We start from the raw sequence: 22,404 nt of genomic DNA, 5'->3' as shown, positions 1-22,404 counted from the left end.
GAAACTGATGATGTACTAAAGGTCACACAGCAAGAAAGTGGCAAAAACATTTCTGTATCTAAATTTCCAGCTGGGTAAGTGTGTCACCAAGTCCTTTGTGAAGCTGAATGTGTTATACTGTTTCAGGCAACTTATTTTTTCACTCTATGAAATTTAAATAAATGATTTTAAAGTGTTTTTAAAGCAACATTTAAATAAATGGCATTTTATTCGCAATTAAAAGGGAATTTAGCTGAAGGAGGTTTATAAAACTGTTCTTTAAATCTGCAAGTGAAGTTACATGCCATATGCCAATTTAAGGACGGGTATCTCCATATTGCTTTAACATATGGATGAAATTTCATACAGATACTCATAGATATAAAAATAACTAGATACATTTTGTGAATAGGTAAAATAGCAGCATTCTAACACTGTCTCTTTTTTTAATCAGTGACTGTTGTATTAAACATGACTATATAGACTCAGGCATAAATCTTTCCTTCAATGAGGTTTATGTGCTAGACCAATAAGTGTTTCTATGGGCATTTTTTATACAAAGGTAAAAGCCAATGAAATGAAGGATGAAATCCACTTGGCACATAGTTTTAAGATATGAAGGACTGAAGAACTGATTTTAAGTGCTAAAGAGATACAGTAAAAATTAGCAACTTTTTGTCTACAGATTAAGAAAAGCTTTATTCCAAATGATTTCTCATGAAAGTCACCTACTAGGTGAGCTATTCATGGCAAACCACCTGGATGCTTCTTCCTGGACTTCAATTAATCATAATTACAAATGTACTTTCTTCGTAAGTGTTCTCCTATGTAAAACAAGCCAATAAATCCAGTCAGTTTCCCCCATAGCTCCATAAAAAGGATGATTCTGGTGAGTTTCTATAATAATGAATAGCATAAGACCATTAACAGAAGGCACAGTTCAACCAACAGATTCCTTTAAATTCTTTTATGTTCCTCTTTACAAACTGATGTCTCTCAATTGAATTGTCTTTGTCTACTCCCTTTCTTTTATATTACAAGTTGACACCAACCTCACTTTCCTGTTAAATCATATCTAATCCATCATCTACAGATATGAATAATGACTCAACTTTAGAGGTCTTATTCTGTTTGGGTAGAAGGGTGAACTGGCTCTTATTGTCTAAGGAAATGAGAGAAATGTTAAATTAGTGAACATGGTAAATTTGGATTTTCAAGAGTGGCTCAATAGACCAAGCTGCTAGGAACAAAAATCTGTAACTCAGATATTCTGACCTTTTAAATGCTATCAAAAGTGGATATAAGTATACTTTACTTCTGCCTATAGGAGCACAAATCAAAATAACTAGTTTAATACATTTGTTTGCAGCAAGCTGAGTTATTAAAGCACCACCACCACCACCACCCCCACACACACATAGATGCTTAAGAGCAGTTGGTAATGCCAACTGGCTGATCCCTTTGCTCCTGGTCTCTTTCCCTTCTGTTTCTAGTAGTCCAGAAACTGACACTTCTCCCACAGCATGTGGCTGTGATTGGATGAGGACCAAAGGAAGGTCAGTCTCAGTTCCCAAGAATGCTTATCTGAAAGGAAGGGGTAGGTTCATGTGAGCAGTAAGGTTATTAGACTTTTAGGTTAGGAGTAGGAAAACTCTTTCCATGAAGAATGGATTAGGCAGTAGTCCATCCACCTATGAACTGCACATACCGGGATAAGCCAGAAACCCCTGGGAAATAAGCTGAGCTCATTTTCTACATCATTTTGTTTTTCTTCTTTAGCAATTCTCTAAGCCAGAGTCTACTCTAGTGATGGCCACCTGTCACACACTTTTCATTGAACATTTCTAATTTTCTAGAATTTCTGAAAGGAATGGTTCTCTACTCCTCTAAAATAACCCCTACCACAAGTAGCCTTGAAGACTAGAAAAATAAATTCCTACTTTATAAAACTGGTTCTGTGCTCTGGGAGTAGCTTGATTCTTTCTAGCCCTCTACTAATTGGAAAGTAGCCTTGGGCAATTCACTAAACTAGAAATCAGTTTTCACACTCACAATACAGAAATGTTAAATAATTTATATAGCTAATGGAAATGCTTTATAGGTGTAAGTTCCATGATTTTGTATCTTTATAAAGTAAACACAATTATATTGACTTAATTACTTCTTATTCTTTACAGTTAAAATATTTTCAAATGAATAAGAAAACAGCCATAAACACATAAAATCATACATCACTTAATGATAGAGATGTTTGAAGAAAAGGTGATTTTGTCATTATGAAAACATTAGAATGTTCTTCTATAAACCTACATAGTTAAGCAACTACACATGCAGATTATACAGTATAACCTATTGCTCTTGGCTACAACCATGGTCATCACATTATTGTGTCCAAAAATGGCAAGTAGTTGAGTACATAAACATAAAAGATACGCAATCAAGATATTTAGGCATGGGCTGGGAAGGTGGCTCAGTGGTAGAGTGCTTGCCTTGCATGCATGAGGCCCTGAATTCGATTCCTCAGCACCACATAAGCAGAAAAAGCCAGAAGATATTTTGGCAGTAGGAACTCCACAGCCCATCATAATCTTAAGGAACCACCACCTTATAGGTTTGTCCAGTATTGACCAGAACATCAGTAATAGAGCATATGACTGCATACACACACACACACACACACACACACACACACACACACACACACACACACACACACAATGGGGTTTTTCATTCTTATAAAAAAACATATCGTGCATTCAAAAGCAATTTAGGCTTCTTACATTTTTAATCAACTAGTAATACTTAGAAAGTTAAAACTATTCACAACCCAGAGTAGATATTTCTCTAAACGCCAAAGAATCACAGTTAGGAGAAATATAAGGAGATCTTTCCATTTCCTTTATAATCAAAACCAGAGACAAAATTCTGAGCTAAATATAAGGATAAATGACCTTGACTAGAAAACAAAACTCAGGAAACATCAGAGACTGCCTTCTAATACCTGATCATCAAATGTTAACTAAAATAATTCTATCCCTCAACCATATGAGCAGGCAAAGTAGTGCTATAAATCTTTTTTGTTTGCCAGATTCTAAAGAGATTCATCTTGACAAAGCTAAAAAATGAAAGTAAAAGATGGGGGATTGTTCAATGTCTTTTAATTCAAAGCATTTAATGTTTTGTTAAATGTAAATGGAGGCACCCTATAGGATCTGTGGGTAGGGAAATGAGAAAGATGGAAAGGATAGGGAAGCAGAGAAGAAAGAAGGGAGGGAAAGAGCACACATAATGCTAATATCGTTTTTGAGCAATTACTAACCCAACTTCTTTCCCTGTTTCATAGGAAAGCCTACAGAAGACATAAATAACCAAGGTTCTGAAAAATAAACTAAAACATATAGGTTCTGTTTCATTTATCTTAATTGAATGTATGATAGCTTCAACTGAGAGGAGGACAAAAATTCCAAGACTTCTTGTCCTCTTCTATACAAATTTGGGTAAGCTCCATCATACACATAACTCTTCATTATGTGAACACTGTCAATAAACAGTACATAACCCAGTTATTACCATTATTCTTGCCTTTCAAAGATGATAATGTGACCTACTTCCTCCTCTGCCATTTCCCCTGTTCTCAACACCACTTCTGCCTCTCTGCTGTTTAAGGATCCTCTACCTCAGAAAGAGCAGCAATTCTTTCTATTGGAAACACTTGAATGACACTCTAAAGAGAAAGCAATTTGTGCCAGGAGCAGCAGTAACTTGAACCTCACTCTTGCAGATTACAGACTCTTACAAATTAGCACTGAGATTTCATGTCTGGATTCTCAAGTATCCCATGGTCTAGTCTTGATATTGAGTCTCAAGTTTCCTACCTCTCTTAAAAATCAGCCCACTTCTGAACATGAAACTATTCTTACTATTTTCCTAACTCAAATTCAAAATTAGTGCTTTTTTCAAGTAAACATAATGTTCACCATTAAATAGTATGCATTAAACTATCATTCAAGGCAACTTGGTTATGCCTAAGCCCCAAGATGTAAATACTTGAATTCTTATACTATTACAGAAATACCTCAATTATCTGAAGTATAGTCAAAACACAGAATATAAGTAAACCATGCACTTTACTCACAGAAGGCTACCTCAAGGCCATTTATTGTTTTATTAAACATGAATATACACATATGCTACCTATGTTCAAAAATATGATTGGCCATTATAAACAGTAGAACAGAATGTAGAAATTATAAAATGAGTCAGGCCTGCTGAGGGTCTGAAAACCTACAGCTAGCAGTATGGTATTGCTACTTCTTTTTGAAGGAGATATTGGGGGGGGAGGGAGATATCCACACAGGACCATCTAGTACAGACACAGTTCTGCTCCTAATCAGCAGAAGTGGTTAAAAATGAGAAAGAAGTTTAACAGCCAAAAGCCATACACTTTAGCCAGGAAATTTTACTGTCATCAAACATACACTGGACAAGTAAAGTATGACCATTATTTAATTTCTGAAAGCTTTGACAAAAATCTGACTTCATACTTTTAACTTCTGACCAGCGGAGCTTTACTAAGATGCCTACAGCATATGTCTACAACAGTATACCTTCACCATGAACAACTAGATAGTCCTACACATTTAAACTTGTACTGCATATTCATGTACTTATACGTATGTGTTCACGTATTCCTATTCATTTGAAATTTGTGAAAAGTTGTACCTGATAAAGGGATAATTCATTGCCTGTTTTCACTTCCCCATGCTTTGTTTTAGGTTATTTCAGTTAAAATGAAATGATAAATGCATCACTAACTCAATGATCATATTGTGTCCCATCATAGATTCTGAAAAGTTTCAATGAGCCAGAAAACATAAACATTTAATTGATTTCAGTTAGTTAAAAGGACAGCATCATAATCAGTTGAAGGAGATTTTTAATTCATAGCAATTACTAGCTTATGTGACTGGATGCCAGATGCATTTGTTTGACTACACAAAAGCAACTGAATATTTTGCATTTTTCAGATGCAATATTAGAGTTATCAAAATGTATATAAATATATAATATACACAGCATTGTTAGTCAATCTCCTTCAGGAAAAGATGAAAATGACCCTCCAGACATAAAGAATATTTATAGTTTTGTGCTATTATTTCCACTGGAGTTGAAAAAATATTATACTAGATAATACCTTTGTGTGCTATTTAGGTTTCTAATAGTTTGCTCCTTGCAATTTTCATAAGTAAATGCCTCTAATACTAAGTTTTCTATGTTATCAAATTAAAACATTTTTATGATTAATATGCTTTGCACATACAAAGATAACACAATAAAAATCATATCTCAAAACTTCTTAATGTTCTATCAAGTGTATCTAGAATTACCAAATTTCCATACTGAAGATTAAAGAACAACAACAGAAAATTATTTCTTTAACCACCAATATGTCAGTTTCCATAAATATACTTACAGAGTATAAATTAAAATCAGTGCTAATATTCTATAACTATAACCCTTGAACTTTTTCTCACAAGAGATGTTCAGTATTTATTTTCCAAATATATTTGTAAGTGATGTTCTGATTTTCTCAAAGCAAAATAAAAGATTTATGAAAATGATTAGTCACACTATCAACTTAATTCCCAGACCACTCTGCTTCATGGAAATCCTGCTGAGTTCCTCCATGGACAGGATATATCTTACCTCTCACGGACAAGGCCACTTTGTATCCTCATTAGCTGCTTCAACAGAATAATAAGGACCAGTATTAAAATCAAGGGCAGATTCGAAATGCATTATTCAGTTGTGGCAAATTCTTGTTAGCCTTACAGGATAATGATCTACAAGTACCACCTACACCCACTGTAACTGGTGAGAAACCTGGGTGTATATTTGCCATCTGGATGTAAAGGAACTAGAAGCTAAGACAGTCTTCTCATATGCCAGCATTAGTAAATTTACAGAACAATCCCACCCTCAAAAACATAAATTTCCAACCCCTCATCTCACAAAGTCCTGCATGATCAGATAACTTTGCCTGGAGTTAAAAGGGGTCAAGTTTCACAGTCTCAGCTAGGGTGGGTCCTTCTCGGTGCTGGAATTTACCAAAGAAAAATGGAGAAGTCAACACTCTTCTTCCTAGGAGGCTTTTTGGAGTGGAGACCTTTACTCAGATCTACTCACCTGAGCAATAGTCTCTTATATAGACAGTAGGTTCCACCTGAGTGGTTCTTACTCATCACCTAAGAAGCTATCTTTGAAAAGTGCTCAGGGTACCAAAATCAAGTATGGTGACAACTAAGCATGTGTAAAATACACTGGTGAAGTATGAAGGTTCTAAAAATAAATACAAAAAGACTTAGCTTAAGACCCTGCCATTGTTGTTTTTAATGTACTGTGTGATTTTTTTTTGTTTCTTTTGTATGTTCTTCCCCCAGGGTATAACCCATTTTCACTGTATTTGATTCCCATGCCCTGCATCTTGTATATACATTTTTCTAATTTGGGTAGGGGAAGGGAAATAACAAAATGCTGAAACAAGGATACAGGTTGACCCACTGTAACAATGAGATGTACAAGGCACTATATTGAAAATGAACTTTACCACTTGTGGGGGGTGGAGGGGGGAAGAGTTGGGGAGGTGGGGAGCGAAGGGATGGTAGAGGAAAAACAAAGGAGAGGGTAACAATGCTCAATAGGATTTCTACTCATTACCTTACTCATGTAACTGTAACCCCTCTGTACAGTATCTTTACAATAAAAAAAAAAAACATAAAACGAAAAGTGCTCAGGCTCAATGTCAGATAAACTCAATTCGCATATTTCAGCATTTGACCACCAATCTTTTTTCAAAGCTTCCACAGTGATTTCATTCTTATTCTGCAATGAGACTGAAAAATACAATGAATCCTGGTTTTAAACTAGGAATGGCCTGTTTTGATGGTACACTCCTGTAATCCCAACACTCAAGTGGCTGGGGCAGGAACACAGCACATTCCTGGCCAGCCTGCACCCCACAGTGCAAACAAACCAGTGACCAGTGATAATGTTCATACAGCTTACCCTGTAACATTTGTCAGTATCTGAAGACATTTTTTTTATCTGCTACTGGGTAGAACCCAAGGAAGCTGTTCAACCTCCCTAATGCACAATGAATTACCTGATCTCTTAGTGCAGCTGTTGAAACACTCTCAACTAAATGAAGAGTTGTTGGGAGAAACAGCCTGCCCTTTCTATCTCCAGAGATACTTTCACCAAACAAAGAAAAAAGCCTGAAGATTTTAGGAGGAACACAAACAACTTTTGCATTTCAACCAGTAAGGTCAAAATGCTTCCAAAGTGCTTCTTACCTAACACAAGTGAATCATTTCCACATGTGAGCTCCCAGTTCGAGAATGATCTGTTTGAAAAGAAAGCAACACCTCACAAGTAGGACAATAGCCTGGGATACATTTTCCAGCTCAGGTCCATCTGCCACAGTGCAGTCTTTCTACTTATTTCCACCTGTTTTCTGTTCATATAAAAATATACAAAGCCTGATCCAAATCATTCATAGCTCCTACCAACCCCAAATAGAACAGCTCTAGAAATGACTCAGTAGATCTGCAATTCAGGGTTAATCCCACAACTGGTTCTTATCTGTTTTTACACCAATGATTCCGACAAATTGTGTGGAATTTACAAGTATGAAAAGGCATGTCTTACCATCCATATCAAAAATTAATTTGTAACAGCAGGATAAATACGATGCCCAAGTTTATACTCTGATAATCCATAAACATCACATTGTGCCACTTCATTTTCCAATTAATTACAGAAATAAAAATGCAATGCAAATGTACTGTAAATATTCTCTAGTGCGATATCAGCTCTCAGTAAGCTTGTCACATACGAAGGAGAAAATTTGAAGGAAACACAAGAAATGACCAGCATGGTTATTCTATAATGTAGCTTATTATACCAAATTTGTAAATGAATTACATGGTTAAATCTCAAGAAAAGTTTCCCCAACCCACTAAGTTTACCTTGAAACAGGCAGTAATGAGCTACAGTCTTTACATAGGAGGAACACAAACAACTATTGCATTTCAATTAATGAGATCAAAATGCTTCTAAAGTGCTTCTTTACAGATTACTTAATGTAAGTCATTCTCTAAAAGTTGTACCTACAAAATTTTAAGTTAAATCAAGCATTAAAGATTCATAAGAGCATGAAAAGAATGTCAAAATTCAACATCATTTAATCATAAAAATGTGTCAACACATTAGGTACTGAAGGATGGCTCCATACAATAAAAGCCAAAACCATGGTTAACATCCTTCTCAACCATACCTCAGCCTTCCTCTCAGATGCCCATCCTTACCACTTCCTTTCAACATAGTCATGGAAATCGTTCCCTGGGCATTTAGGCCAGAGAAGGAAATAAAAGGCTATAAGAAAGGAAGAATTGAATTGTACTATTTGCTGATAACATGGAGAAATTCATACAGTCTCCGCTAAAAGTAATTTGTCCCAATAAACAAATTTTGTAAAGTTGCAGAATCAAAATCAACATATAAAAATTAATAACATTTCTATATAGTCATAGCAAACTATCCAACAAGGAAATTTTTAAAAATCCCATTTACAATAGCAACAAAAATTAGATATAAATTTAACCTAGGAGGTAAAAGACCTATATACTCAAAATTATAAACACTGATAAAGGAATTAAAGAAATATAAAGATATTTCATATTCATGAAAATGTCCATAACTCCCCAAAGTAATCAATGCAATCTTTGTCAAAATCCCAATGCCATTTTTCACTGAAATGGCAAAAATAAATCCTTAAGCCCATAGATAGATAGATAGATAGATAGTTATATAGTTATATAGTTATGTAGTTATAGAGCTATAGAGTTATAGAGTGTGTGTATATATAACTATAACATGAATACATATAGCTATATACTATATATAACTATATATAAAACTACACACACACACACACACACACATATATATAACACACACACACACTCAATATAAAGTTAGGTGTGGTGGCACATATTTGTAATCACAGCTGCCAAAAGCTTAAGTAGGAGAATCACAATCCAAAACTGCTTAGACAAAAAGACAAGATCTTATCCATCTCCAAAACAACCAAAGCTAAAAGAGATGCAGGAGTGACTCAAGTAATATAGGGCCTGCCTAGCAAACAAGAGGCTATGAATGCAAATCTCAATGCAAACAAACAGAAAAAGGAAACTGCAAACACCATATACCAAACACAAAAATCCATCAAATCACCAAAATGGATTAAAGAGTTAAATATAAGGCCTGAAATTCTAAAATTTCTAGAAGAAACAAACCATAGAAGTCAAGTTCCACGGCATTAGCTTAAGCAATAATATTTTGGATATCACCCTCAAATCACAGGCAACCAAAAGCAAAAAGAGAAAAATGGGACTACACCAAGCTAAAACAGCCTCTACAGCAAGGAAATACCTACCACAGAACACAAGGTAACATTTGCAACCCACCCATACAGTTGATAGATGTTTATTATCCATAGTATATAAGGGATTCAATTCAATACTAAGAAACTAATGTTCCAATTTAAAAATGAGCAAAGGACATGAAGAGGTCTTTCTCAATAGGCATGAAAATATTCTGAGCATCATTAATCATTAGAAAAATGTAAACTAAAACTTTAATGAGTTATACCTGTTAAAATGGCTTTTATTTTAAAAAAGAAAAAGAAAAAGATAAGCTCATGCTTGTAATTCCAACACTCAACTGGCTCAGGACTTTGAGGCCAACCTAGCTACTTTTTGAGATACACACACACACACACACACACACACACACACTCCTCTCTTGGCAAAAAGAAATGTTGGAAAAATATAGGGAGAAAGGGATACACTGTTGATTGCAAAATAAAAGCTATAAGATAGCTATTGTGGAAAGCAGAACAGTAGTTTCTCAAAAAAAGAAAAGAAACTAAAAATAGAATTATAATATGACCAACTAATTCTACTTCTGAAAATATATCCTAAGGAACTGAAATCAATATGTACAGGAGTTATCTTCACTGACATAGTTTCTGTAGTAGTAATGACACTAGCCAAGATATGGAATCAGCCTAAGTGTTTATCAATAGATTGATGAAGAAAATTTGTTTTATATATATAATGAAATAGTATTCAGTCATAAAAAAGAAGGAAATCCTATTATGTGCAACAACATGATAAAACTGTTAAGTGAAAAAAGCCAGACTCAGAAATAAAAATGTCACATCATCTCACTTCTATGTGGAATCTCATGGAGTTGAGGATTACTAGCTTTAGGACAGTGGGAAGGGAAAAAATGGGGAGTTGTTAATCAATGGGAAACAGAGTTATAGGTAGAAAGAATACGCTTTCAGTTCTGTTGTCCAACAGGGTGGCTGTAGTTGATGAATGTAATATGCACCCCAAAATAATTAAGAAGGTAAATTTCAAATGATTCATCATAAAAATGCTAGGAAAGTAAGATGATGGATAGATTATCTTGATTTAATCATGCCACATTGCACATACAGATCAAAACATCACATTTTATCCAATAAATCTACACAAAATAACTTATCACTAAAATAATAGCAATAAGACAAGTTCAAGTACCTCATGCTTTTCATCTTAGCTCTTTGTAAGGCTGAGATTGGAAGGGCATGGTTCTAGGCTAGCCAGGCAAAAAAGTCCAAGGACTCCATCTGATCAGAAGAAAGCTGGTTATAGCAATGTGTTTCTGTCATCCCAGGCAACTATGAGAACCCTAAATAGGCAGATCACAGTCCAGACACATGCCCAGGCAGAAAAAGAGACTGTCTTAAAAATGACCAGCAACCAACCACTTTGGAAAGTTGTATGGAGGTTCCTCAAAAGAATCCACATAGAGCTCCCCTATGACCCAGCAATCCCACTTTTGGGCATTTACTCAAATGTTCACAAACAAGACCACACTAAAGCTACCAGCACGACTATGTTTATTGCAGCATTATTTACCATAGCTAAGATATGGAATCAACCCAGATGCCCCTCAGTAGATGAATGGATCAAGAAAATGCGGTATAGATACACAATAGAATTCTATGCCTCCATCAGAAAGAATGACATTGCCCCATTTGTTAGGAAATGGAAAGACTTGGAAAAAATTATATTAAGTGAAGTAAGCCAGGCCCAAAGAAACATAGGTCCCATGGTTTTCCTTATTTGCAATATCTAGTATATGTCTGACTCAAGCAGAAAAGGTCAGATAAGTTGATGTTAGGGAAATGAACCCTAAGATATGTATTCAAATGTTTTTTTTTCTTTCATGCGATTGTTTCTAACACATTTATAAGATTATTTCTTTGTTGCTTTGTATGTCCCTCCCCCACGGTATAACCCCTGCTTTCACTGTATTTGATGTTGTATAATTTGTGGAGGGGAAGGGAAAAAACAAATCATTTAAATAGGGATACAGGTGGACCCATTGCAACAATGAGACGTGCAAGTCTTTATGTTGAAAACGAACTTTACAACTTTGGTGGGGGGGGGGAAGGATGGTTGGGTGGGGGGAATGGTTGGGGGGAGGATGGGATGGAAAGGGGAAACAAAGGAGGAGGCTACAATGCTTGATAAGAAATATACTCATTATCTTGCCCATGTAATTGTAACCTCTCTGTACAGTAGTAAAAAAAAAAAAAATGACCAGCAGCTGGGGCTGGGAAGGTGGCTCAGTGGTAGAGTATTTGCTTCGTATGCATGAAGCCCTGGGTTTGATTCCTCAGCACCACATAAACAGAAAAGGCCAGAAGTGATGCTGTAGCTCAAGTGGTAGAGCACTAGCCTTGAGCTGAAGAGCTGAGAGACAGCACCCATGTCCAGAGTTCAAGCCCCACGACTGCCCCCCCCAAAAAAAATATTACCATCAGGGCTGTTGGTTCAGACATATCATTCTTGCTTAGCAAATTGAGGCCCTGCGTTCAAACTCCAATACTTCCAAAATAAGATAAAATAGTTTGACTTTTCAAATAAAATTAAACATAAACTGGAGTTCTTTATTTAATGGAATAATTGTTTGGTAAGTGAGCCACCTGCTCCTAAGTATTTCCTTTTTTCGTTCAGTTTAAGAAACCAAGTTTCCTTAAAATAGTACACATAGTTACTTCTCAAGCTCATTAAAAAGTAATCAAGAAATGGAAAAGTCATTAGCTTTACCTTCCCATTCGCCTGCTAAGCCACCCCTGGGGACAAGCATCATGACCAATGACCTATTTCATAATAGTAACACAACCAAAATACCTTTGGTAATGACTTTCCATCTATTTTGGAGAACGAGATATCCAAGGCCATAGTAATCAGGATACCTCTACTGATCTATTGGAACCAGAGATGTGGGTTCAGTGAACCCAGTAAAGGTACCAGCAAGGAGTTCCCACCTATCAGGTGAATTGGCTTCTCCTTACCACCTCCCAACAGGAAAAAGGGAAAAGCAGCAGTTTCCCCAACTTCTATCTGTGCTTAAAAAGAACATTGGAAGCCTTAGAAGCAAAGCTTCCAGAGTCAATTTTCAGCACTATGAGAAAAGGATTAGGATGAAATGGAATCCAACAGGTAAATCCCCAAGTACAATATTGAAAATTTACCCTTTGTGTCACTGCTAAAATTGGCAGCCTCCTCCATCACAGCTCAGAGCTGACTTCACCAAGATGCTAGAGCAGCCTTCAAGCAGAGGGGAAAACCCTTAGACAATGTGAATGAAAAAATGCCACAGCTGCTAAAACTAATCATTCGCATTCCAACTCAACCACAGGGGAACATAAAAGAACTGTAGTCTGGGGTCACTCTTTTGTTTTGTTTTGTTGAGGAAATGATTTTTTTTCTCTTTCGTTCCAAGTGGTTTCAGAACCAAGAGGCAGAAAATTAAGCTCATCCAAAAGGTTTTTATAAAAGCTCAGATTTAGTGCCACCTCAGCAAATGCAGGGATATCATGCTTTGAAAACTGAGGGAGGCTTCACACACATCTGTATATTACCATAAAGTGACCTGATGGGACCCAGAGAAGTGTCTCCTGAGAGGCACAAGATCACCCTATTCCAAAAGGCAGTGTTGATGAGCTTTGAGTAAGTAGGGAAGTAAATTGTTCACAAAAGTCACCCACTTGTGCTACTGGGTCCAGCACAAGGGAGAAAATTCTCAAGAAACAGGTGCATTTACAGGCCATCAAGCAAACCAACCTCCAGCCTATTTAGGCACAAGGTATTTCTTTGTTGAATGTGTTTCTCATAGTAAATATATTCATTTCTTCCTGGATGTGAGCTAGTGACTAGATTCAAACAGCATTTGGATACCTTTTCACAAGAAATCCTCATAGAAGGAGGAAAATGCTCAAGGTCAAGATCAAAGGCTATTATTTTTATCCAACACAAAACAGACTTCATCCTGGCAACTCGGGGACCTTAAAATTATTGGTCCTGCTCCAGGTTTACATGTCTAACTGCTGAACAAAACAACAAATCCAAATTGAGCAAAAGAAACACACAACACGTTCTCAGGACAAATGTCCCCTCCTTCCTCTCAGCCCACCCCTCACCCCTGCACTTCCTGCTCTCCTGGGGAAGTGTTTCATCAGACCTAACTCTACTGTGTTGCCCCAAAGCAGCTCCCCAGCACATACTGACCCACCGTTCATGCCACTGTAGACATTCCGATGATGGGGGGACAGGTCCTCTTGCGCCTGCCGTCTGAGGGTGCCCTCTCCTCCTCCTCCTCCGCCTCCTCCTCCTCCTCCTCCATGTTTGTGATCAGGGCTTCCACCATAATGCTGTTTGAGATGCTCCGGGCTGGTGCCCCTGGGTCGGGGCAGGTGCTCCAGGCTCCCACTAAGCGTGTGTTTCTGAAGGTGCTCAGGGCTCCCTCCACTGTGCCTGGCATGTTCCGGGCTGCCCCCCGGCCTGTGCTTCTGGAAATGTTCTGGGCTTCCACTGAGCATATGCTTGGGCAGCATTTCAGGGCTGCTCCCTGGGTGTGGGTGCCTCTGTTGTTCAGGGCTGCCCTTGCATAAGGGCTTATGATGCTCAGGGCTAGGTCCTTTGAGTGCTTTGGGGTGATCTGGGGTGCCAGAGGCCCTGGGTTTTTGCAGATGTTCAGGGCTGGTGCTCCTATGTTTGGAGTGCTCAGGACTCCCCTCGGCCCGGGGCTTCTGCAGGTGCTCAGGACTGCCACCACTTGCATGATGCTTGTGGTGGTCAGGGCTGTCGGTGCTGCCCGTACTGGAAGTGCTACTGCCGTCACCCACATCCCGCACATAAGGTGCAGTGGAGGTTGTCAGCTGGCACAAGCTGGCCTGGCTGTCGATGGAGCAGCGGCTGCCTGCACAGCCGGCCCCTTTCTCCTCATCCAGCAGCACGCAAAGCTCCTTGAGCTCCATGTTCTCCTTCACCACTTCCTCCTGCTTCACCTCCAGCTCCTTCAGCTTCTGTAGATATAAAGCTACTTCCTTGTGCATCACCCCAGCTGTGTAGCGGCCCAGTCTTTGCCACTCCCGGGACACCCTCTTGCCTTTCTGCCGGTCATCATCCAGGAAACAGCAGAGGTCCCTCAGCTCCTGGTTATCCTCCTGGAGTTTCTGGTTAATATCCTGAAAAGAGAGAGAAAACTGTCCAAGGAAAGTACCACATGGAAGGTATTGTGAGTTCAGAGTTCCTGGGATCAGGACAGCCTGGAAATGGTGATGTCTCTGGAATATTAAGGGAAGAAGTGGAAAGGGAATAGCAGAAAGATGGTAACTAGCTACTAATGTTTAAATAATAGCTATCAGCTATTTTCCCTGTATAATACTTGTATTATTTTGTCTAATAACACCAAAAACAGGAGATAGTAATTATGGTTCTTTTATAAAAAAGGAAACTGGATCTCATAAAGCTTCACTTGTCCAAGATGACTCCATCAATATTTAGAGAGCTAGCCAGTTCGCTGATCAACAGGTAATCAGTCTGGAGGAAAACAAAGCTCATCTTCCCTACCCTTAAGAAAGAAAAATGGGAGATTTTGATCTATAACATGTTTAGGGGCTCTGAGACAGCACTTCTTTCCACTGGGCAAATGAAGCCTTGCTCAGGTCCCCAATGACAGGGGATGAGCAATGACAGTGACCCCACTAGGGAGATGCACAATTGCCCTCTAGTGGCATTTCAGTCCTACACATCTGACCCCTACTTGCCACACTCACCTGGACATCTGCCAGGCATCTCACACTTAACATTAGCCACAATGAGCTCTTGATATCCTAACCCAGCTCTCCAAGTCACATCTCTCGACAAAAGCTACTTCCATCCACCCCACTGCTCATGGTGATAAAATGAGGTTGCCCCTGACATCCTCCTCCTTCATTTTCCACTTCAGAGCCCAACAGATCTTCAGGACTCATCCTCCAAAGTTCAGTTCATCTTGCCACTCACATGTTAAAAATTCTTTAATAGCTTCTTGTTGCCCTTAGAACATGGAGCAAAATCCCCCCCCCCATTCTCACAAGAGCCAAACGCTCCCATTCAGTGTACTTCTCCTGCTGTTCATTCATTAGTAAGCATCAATTATATGTCAGGTATCAGCCCAACGACAGAGATATGTCAATGGACATGACAAAGACTTGACATCCAACAGCTTTCATTCTGGTGGAAAACGATGTCAAAAACAAGTTTAAAATATTATGTCACATAATGAAATTTGCTGGGGGGGGGAATAAAGCAGGTTAAAAAGTACTTTTTTTAAAGGCAACCCTGCATAGCAAAGAAACATCTGAGCAGTGACTTTGATTAAATGAAAGAGCAAACATGTGAGTGAAGAAATAGGGCAAGCGCCAAACCTCTGAAACAATGGATATCAACCAAGAGCCTGTTGGGCAGGAGTGAAGATGGGCATCAAGCATTGAGGGCCACTTCTCCTGGACTTGGTTTTAGGTCCTCAAAGGGTAAGTCCTTCTCCTCTCTCACTCCAATGTTTTCCTAGACTTCTATATGACTATTAATGCTCTCTGGTTAGTGCTTACTAACCAAAGAAGCCACTGTGAAGAAGTCCACTTCTACCTAATTCCCCTTAGACTTTCCGTCTGTTGTGCTGACTGCAGTGTAGCCACCTGTGCATGAGTGTGCCTGTTACTACAGCTCTCCATCCCCACTGAAGTCATGAAATAGATCTCATCTATTCTATCCATCTCTGTGTCCAGAACACAGCACCTCTACCACAGAAACCAGAAACTAAGGAATGCAAAAGTGTGTTAAATAACAGGAAACTGGTTCCCAAAAGGGGACAGAGGAAATCAAGAAGAGTGGGATGGGTACAGGAAGAGAAGAAGCAGAAGCAAATGCAGTCATAAAATTCAGTGCGTATTCTACAAAATTAAGAAAATTGAGAGCTGGGTACCTGTGGCTCACACCTGTAATCCTAACTACTCAAGAGGCTGAGATCTGAGGATAGTGGATCAAAGCCAGCCAGGGCAGGAAACTCTGTGAGACTCTTATCTCCAATTAACCACTAGTGCCACTTGAAGTGGCACTGTGGCTCAAGAGGTAGACACTAGCCCTGAGGTGAAGAGCTGAGGGAGAGTGCCCAGGCCCAAAGTTCAAGCCCCATGACCAACAAAAAAAAAATTGAGGGAAGAGGTAGAGTTGACAGGAATGGGAGACAATGATGAAAGGGGTAAACTGAGCAAGATGCATTGTATTCATAAACAGCTTTGGCGAATGGCAACTCCTCCATACAAAACTACTTAAAGATAATTTGTAAGTGTGTTATGAACTTCCCCTTTCTTCTCTGTTCACACAAATAGTGAAGGAAACACAGTGGTTTGGGAAGGAGGAAAAAGGGTAGCCACAGCATCCTACAAAGACTTCTGCTCCTATGACTGTCATCCAGTCCCAAACTAAAGACACTCACAGAGGAAACGTGCTTCCTTTTCAAATTCAGGTTAGTTCCAACACTTTCTCTGATACTGATGAAAAAACAAAACTTTAAAACATCCGTCACTTCTTGACAGTCATTAAGACCTAAAGTGGAAGGAAATTTCCAGGCCAGAAGACAAAAACCCATGCAGCTTATTTTCCACCTCCAATTCTAACTATTGGCTTTCCCAGAAACTCTAGTTTGTTTGACTTTTTTTGGGGGGGGGTCCGGTCGTGGGGCCTGAACTCTGGGCCTGGGCGCTGTCCCTCAGCTCTTCAGCTCAAGGCTAGCGCTCTCCCACTTGAGCCACAGTGCCACTTCCGGCTTTTTTCTTTCTTTTTTTTTTTTTTTTTTTGCTTATGTGGTGCTGAGGAATCGAACCCAGGGCCTCATGCATGCAAGGCAAGCGCTCTACCACTGAGCCACCTTCCCAGCCCTTGTTTGACTTTTGTTGTTGTTGTTTGTTTTTTACTTCCAGTGCCTCCTCTTCCTTTTGTTTCTCATGGACACTTTTCTACCTCAGGTCTGAGTCTGACCAACAGCCACATACACACACCTGGCCTCCTGCTTCTGCCCATCCTCTGTGTTCCCTCACAGACTCTAATCCACTCCTAAACCAGGCTCATTTTCAAAATACTTCCTTTGTACTTTGCTTCTCCTGCTCAGCTACCCCCAATACCTCCTTCCTCTTTGCAAAAGAAAACAAATAAACCCATTAGCCAGGCCTAAAAAACTTTCTCCTGACTGTCTACCTTTAGCTCCCTCTGTTGAAAAATCATGACACCTAATTATGTTTATATTATAGCCAGGCAATATCACCTTCTCACCAAAATGAACCTACAGGAGGGATTCCTCTGAGAGGTTTCCCCTACCACTAGAACACTACTCACTTGCCACTTATGGCCTGAGCTTTCATTGAGCATAAACTTTTCTTTCTCATATAATTCTCAACCTTCTGGAAGAAAGATGTCTGATGCCTTTCTTTGCACATGCAATATACTATCATGGTACTTTGTATACAGTGAACATTCAATATATGGGGTTTTGTTGGTGGTGGTAGTAGTGGTGATCCTGGGGCTTGAACTCAGTGCCTGGGTGCTATCCCTGAGCTTTTTTGCTCAAGGCTAGAACTCTACCACTTTGAGCCATAGCTCCACTTCCAGCTTTTTTATGATTAATTAGAAATAAAAATCTCACAGTTTTTCCTGCTCAGGCTGGCTTTGGACTGCAATCGTCAGATCTCAGTCTCCTGAGTAGCTAGGAATACAGGTGTGGGCCATCAGCACCAGCTGAAGTATATGTTTATGGGCTGATCAACTCTCCAAAGCCCTAGACCTGTGGCCCAAATAGACTACAGCTACAGCTATTGAGAAATATTTTTACTATTGTTTTCAGCAAGCCCTGCTCTATAGCAGCAAGGGGGCACATGATCACTCAATAGTGATGCTTTAGAGAAAATGAGAAGCTGTGGGTATTCAAAAAATACACTAAATGTTAATCTTTCTAAGCTTCAAAAAGTATTCAGCACTAAGTTTAATTTGGTAGGAAATTCAAGTCATGTCCTTTTTCATCAGTTGAATTTCCAACTGAAAATATTTGCTTGTAATTCTCCTATAGCTCCTCCTGATTTATCCAGAACTGAAAGGAAGTCATGACTGGTGGTAGCACGGTCTTACCATCCTCTTAAAGCAAGTGAAAGGACCTGCTCTGAATCCTATAGCAGATGGATGCGTAGACATGGCCCATGTGTTTTCATCATTGCTCCCTCTTCCTGTGAGTCACTTTTCTTGTGAGTATTATTTACTTGTGAGCTAGCTTATTCAAATCTGCCATGTTAAAACTTAAGACTGTTTTCTTCAGAATTCTATGTTTGCTTTAACATTTCCACAGGTCACCAGATGTTATCCAAGTGCCTAAAATTAACTGTTTTTTGGGGGGAGGGGGTTGGGGGGGTAAAGGGCAGTCCTGAGGTTTGAGCTCAGAGCTGAGGTTTTTGCTCAAGACTAGTGCTCCACCACTTGAACCACAGCTCTACTTCCAGCTCTAGGATTGTTAATTATAGATAAGACTCTCATGGACTTTCCTTCCAGGGCTGACTTTGAACCGCAATCCTCAGATCTCAGTCTCCCAAGTAGTTAGAATTACAGGATGTGAGCCACGGACACCTGGCTTTAAATTAATTTTTAAAAGCTTAAGCCCACCTCATAGACTATTGCAAAAGATTTCAAATCATATGCCTATAGACTACCAAAAGCTATATCTATGGTTAAGAAAAAAATGTACTGTATTCTTTTCCTTCACTGCAGAATGAGGCTATTAGGAAGCAAATAAGAAAATTAATACAAGAGAGTCCACAAATCTACAGCTTCCCAAATCAGCTTCCAACCAGCATTCGGGGTCAGAATAACCTGCATATTGATACATGCTCAGCAGCCCAAAGTGCTCTGGCAGAATCCAGTTCCTTCAAATGTCAGAACCCTAGCCAAAGTTGCCTGTCTTCATCTCTTGAGAGTTCACGCATGCTAAGCAATGAATTTGAATTAGCCCTAAGAAAGAAGAAAGGAAGGAGACAGAAGGGAGAGAAGGGAGATGGAAGAAAGGACAGAAAGAAGAGAAGGGAGGGAAGGAAAGAGCTAAAGAAGGAGAAAATAGAGGAGAAGAGAAAGAGAGGAGAGGCAGAAAAGGGAGAAGTGGAAGGAAAAAAAAGAAAGGAAAGGAAAAGAAAGGAAAGGGCCTTATTTAAAATAGTTTGTGTCTCTGTGACCTTGAGAAACTATGAAACCTCACTAGGGTTTCTGCATCTATCCACCATTTAACCCTCAAAAGGCCTCATGTGGAATTAAGATGACCATTAAGTAGATCAGAAATATAAGGCTCAGAGAAGTCAGCAGTTTTCCCAAGCCGACCAGACTGTACAGCTGTACTTCTATCTAGTAGCCTTAAAATTTCTTCAATGAAATTTCAAAGTCAGCTCACAAAAAAAGGCATCAAAAGAAGTGTTGTGGCCTTAGAGACCCTACATTTATAGCCCTCAACTAAGCATGCCAAATTCTCAGAGACTAAAAAATAAAACCTCTTTTCTTCCAGTTTTGCCACATAAGTAAATATACCTACCATTTAGTCGCTCAACCACATATGGTGTTCAAGTAAGCTCTGAACCAAAAAGATGAAAATGAAGAATGCTGGCAGCTAAGCAGAGCCTTAGAACCATTGAACAATTAGGGTGGGCAAGAGGCCTTAGAGTCTCCCACCTCTAGCTGCCCAGAGATGTAACCTGTGACAGAAAGTAACCAGCTTCCATCGCTCTTAAAACCTGACGTTGTGATGCAGGTCATTAAATCAAACCTCGAGATCAATTTGGGGGATAATTACTATTAACTAATCTAACAATTACTTTTCTAGATGAAGCTACTACAGTGAAGACCAGGCAGCCTATTCCCCATACCTCTCCTCCCCCACTCATACCTAGCCCAGCATACAGTCAGTGCACAATACCTAAAAGAGCTTTTCAGAAGTATCTATAATCAATAGTATGTCGAGTCTCAATTCAATTAAAATCTTTGGGAAATTGATTAATTGATCAAAAATTCATCCAAGTCACATTACATCTCAAACCATGGAAGATTAAACTGCAGAGTGACATTGACCAGCTTTGCCTTAAAAAAAAAAAAAAAGTTCATGGAGATACCCGGCCATCCATTTATGGTCTGCCCTGATGAAAACCACCATATTTTGCAGTCAAGTCCAATATTAAACCTTCCCCTGTTACACAGTTATAACTAATTATCACAACACCCAAATACTCTCATTTGCATTTTACCCATGAACAAAATGAAGATCTGAGAAATTACCCAAACTCCCCTTGCTGGTATTCAGGATTCAACTCCACCTCTGAGATTCTTTTCCCATTGGTTAGCCTGTCCCGGTCCCCAAAGAGCCCCGTAGCTAATAAGTATTCCATTAGTAACGAATTAAAAGACCGGAAAGCACAAGCCTTGGGATCTGCCTGACTGTAGGAACTGTCTCCACTGCATCTACTCTGGAACACATACATGACAGTGAGTTTGGGCCTCAGGAGAGAGCCCTCTCCCACCTCGATTGGGGTAGCACACAGTGACCCCCTGGGCATCCAGCCTCTCCCCGCTCCTCCTTTGCCCAGAATCTTGGAGCTGGGAGACCAGGACCTCAGCAGCCTCGGCTGCCTGAGAAGCGGGGTGGGCGTGGAAAGGCACGGGAACAGCGTGTGCCTGCGGGAATTTGCTCCCTGAGGTCCCTGCGCCGCTTTCGTTTTGTGTGTGGCTTCCTATAAACAAAAGCAGAACAATGAGAGGAAGGAATACCGGGAGGCAGCAGGCGAGCTGTGAGCAAAGGAAGTTCGTGTGGTCGCCGTGCGTGCCGGCGGCAGGGCGGTTCCCGGCCACTGGTCTCCCGTTGCGGCCCGCCGGGCACACTGCTGGCCCCTTCCCAGCTCTCCAAGGGGAACAGAGAGTTAGTGGTGGGGCTTGGGGTCCAGCCCCTGGGTGCTGACAGCAGAGGAGGGCAGGTTCAGAAAGAGGGCGCCACGAGCCTACACTTGTCACACCTGGTCCACGTCGTGAGCCTTCGACTCCGAGCCCCGCCCCACCTCGCTCCAGGCCGGATAAGACTGAAGTCAAGCTGGCGATGAATTGCAGAGGGTTGTAAGGTGATGGTGTTAATCAAGCGGGGGGCGGGGGGGCGCACACCACGGGGTCCCTGGGCAGAGCGGAGGCAGAGCCTGGGCTCGCTTGCGCAGTGGCCGTCCTGAGCATCCTGGGTGGCGCCTGGCCACGTCCTCTCCTCCCCGGCAGTGGTGCCCTTTCTTTGCCCTCTGCTTTCTGAGAACTGGTGGCTCCTGGGCAGCTACATCTCCCACCCCACAAAGGCGAAGATGCCCTAATTCGCTCCCCCTGGTTCTTTCCGCCTGCTTGGCTGTAACCCAGCTCTTCAAATCATCCACATTCTGGTTCGGGGGGGGGGGGAGTGTCCGTGTGTGCGCCCGTCATCCCCCTCCCAGACTTCAGCGTCCTTGGCTCCGACCCCCCCCCCCGATCTCAGAGGACCACACGAGGAAGCACACCCCGTGGGAGGTGGGGAGGCGGGGAGCAAAAAGCCGGCAAAGTTTGGGAAACTTTGTGAAGGGCTGGAGAGCGGGGCGAGGGGGCGCGCACTGGGGGAAGGAGGCAGACATCACCGGTGGCGGGAGAGGGGGAAAGTTTGCCGGTCCACTCCCCCCACCCCGCCGTGCCCCGCGCCGCTCACCTTGAGCCCCCGGATCTCGCCGAGGTGCAGCTGCAGGCGGCGGTTCACCTCCCGGATGAGGTTGCTGTGGTCCAGCATCGCGCTCACCTTCTCGGCCTCGGCGCGCCGCAGGCTGCGGATCAGCTCCTCCTTGCTCCACTGCAGCAGCTCCTCGTCCGACACTTTGGACAGGTCCTCCGCGACGGCGGCGGGGCC

At 40.7% G+C, this 22,404-nt stretch overlaps 1 protein-coding gene across 1 annotated transcript in view; it reads right to left on the bottom strand.

The window, feature by feature from the left end:
- Nucleotides 1-22,404, bottom strand: part of Ccdc85a (coiled-coil domain containing 85A) — a 186,493-nt gene that overhangs the window by 160,886 nt on the left and 3,203 nt on the right. The window contains exons 3-4 of the mRNA XM_013017917.1: nt 22,210-22,403; nt 13,675-14,629 (exon numbers count right to left, since the gene is read on the bottom strand). Coding sequence (XP_012873371.1) covers nt 13,675-14,629; nt 22,210-22,403 — 1,149 coding nt within the window. The remainder of the gene's footprint in view (nt 1-13,674; nt 14,630-22,209; nt 22,404) is intronic.

The sequence above is a fragment of the Dipodomys ordii genome, unplaced genomic scaffold (assembly GCF_000151885.1).
Source record: "Dipodomys ordii isolate 6190 unplaced genomic scaffold, Dord_2.0 Scaffold37, whole genome shotgun sequence".
NCBI classification, from domain to species: Eukaryota; Metazoa; Chordata; class Mammalia; order Rodentia; family Heteromyidae; genus Dipodomys; species Dipodomys ordii.
Note: the sequence above shows the minus strand (reverse complement) of the source record. Positions and strands in the feature narration are given on the sequence as shown.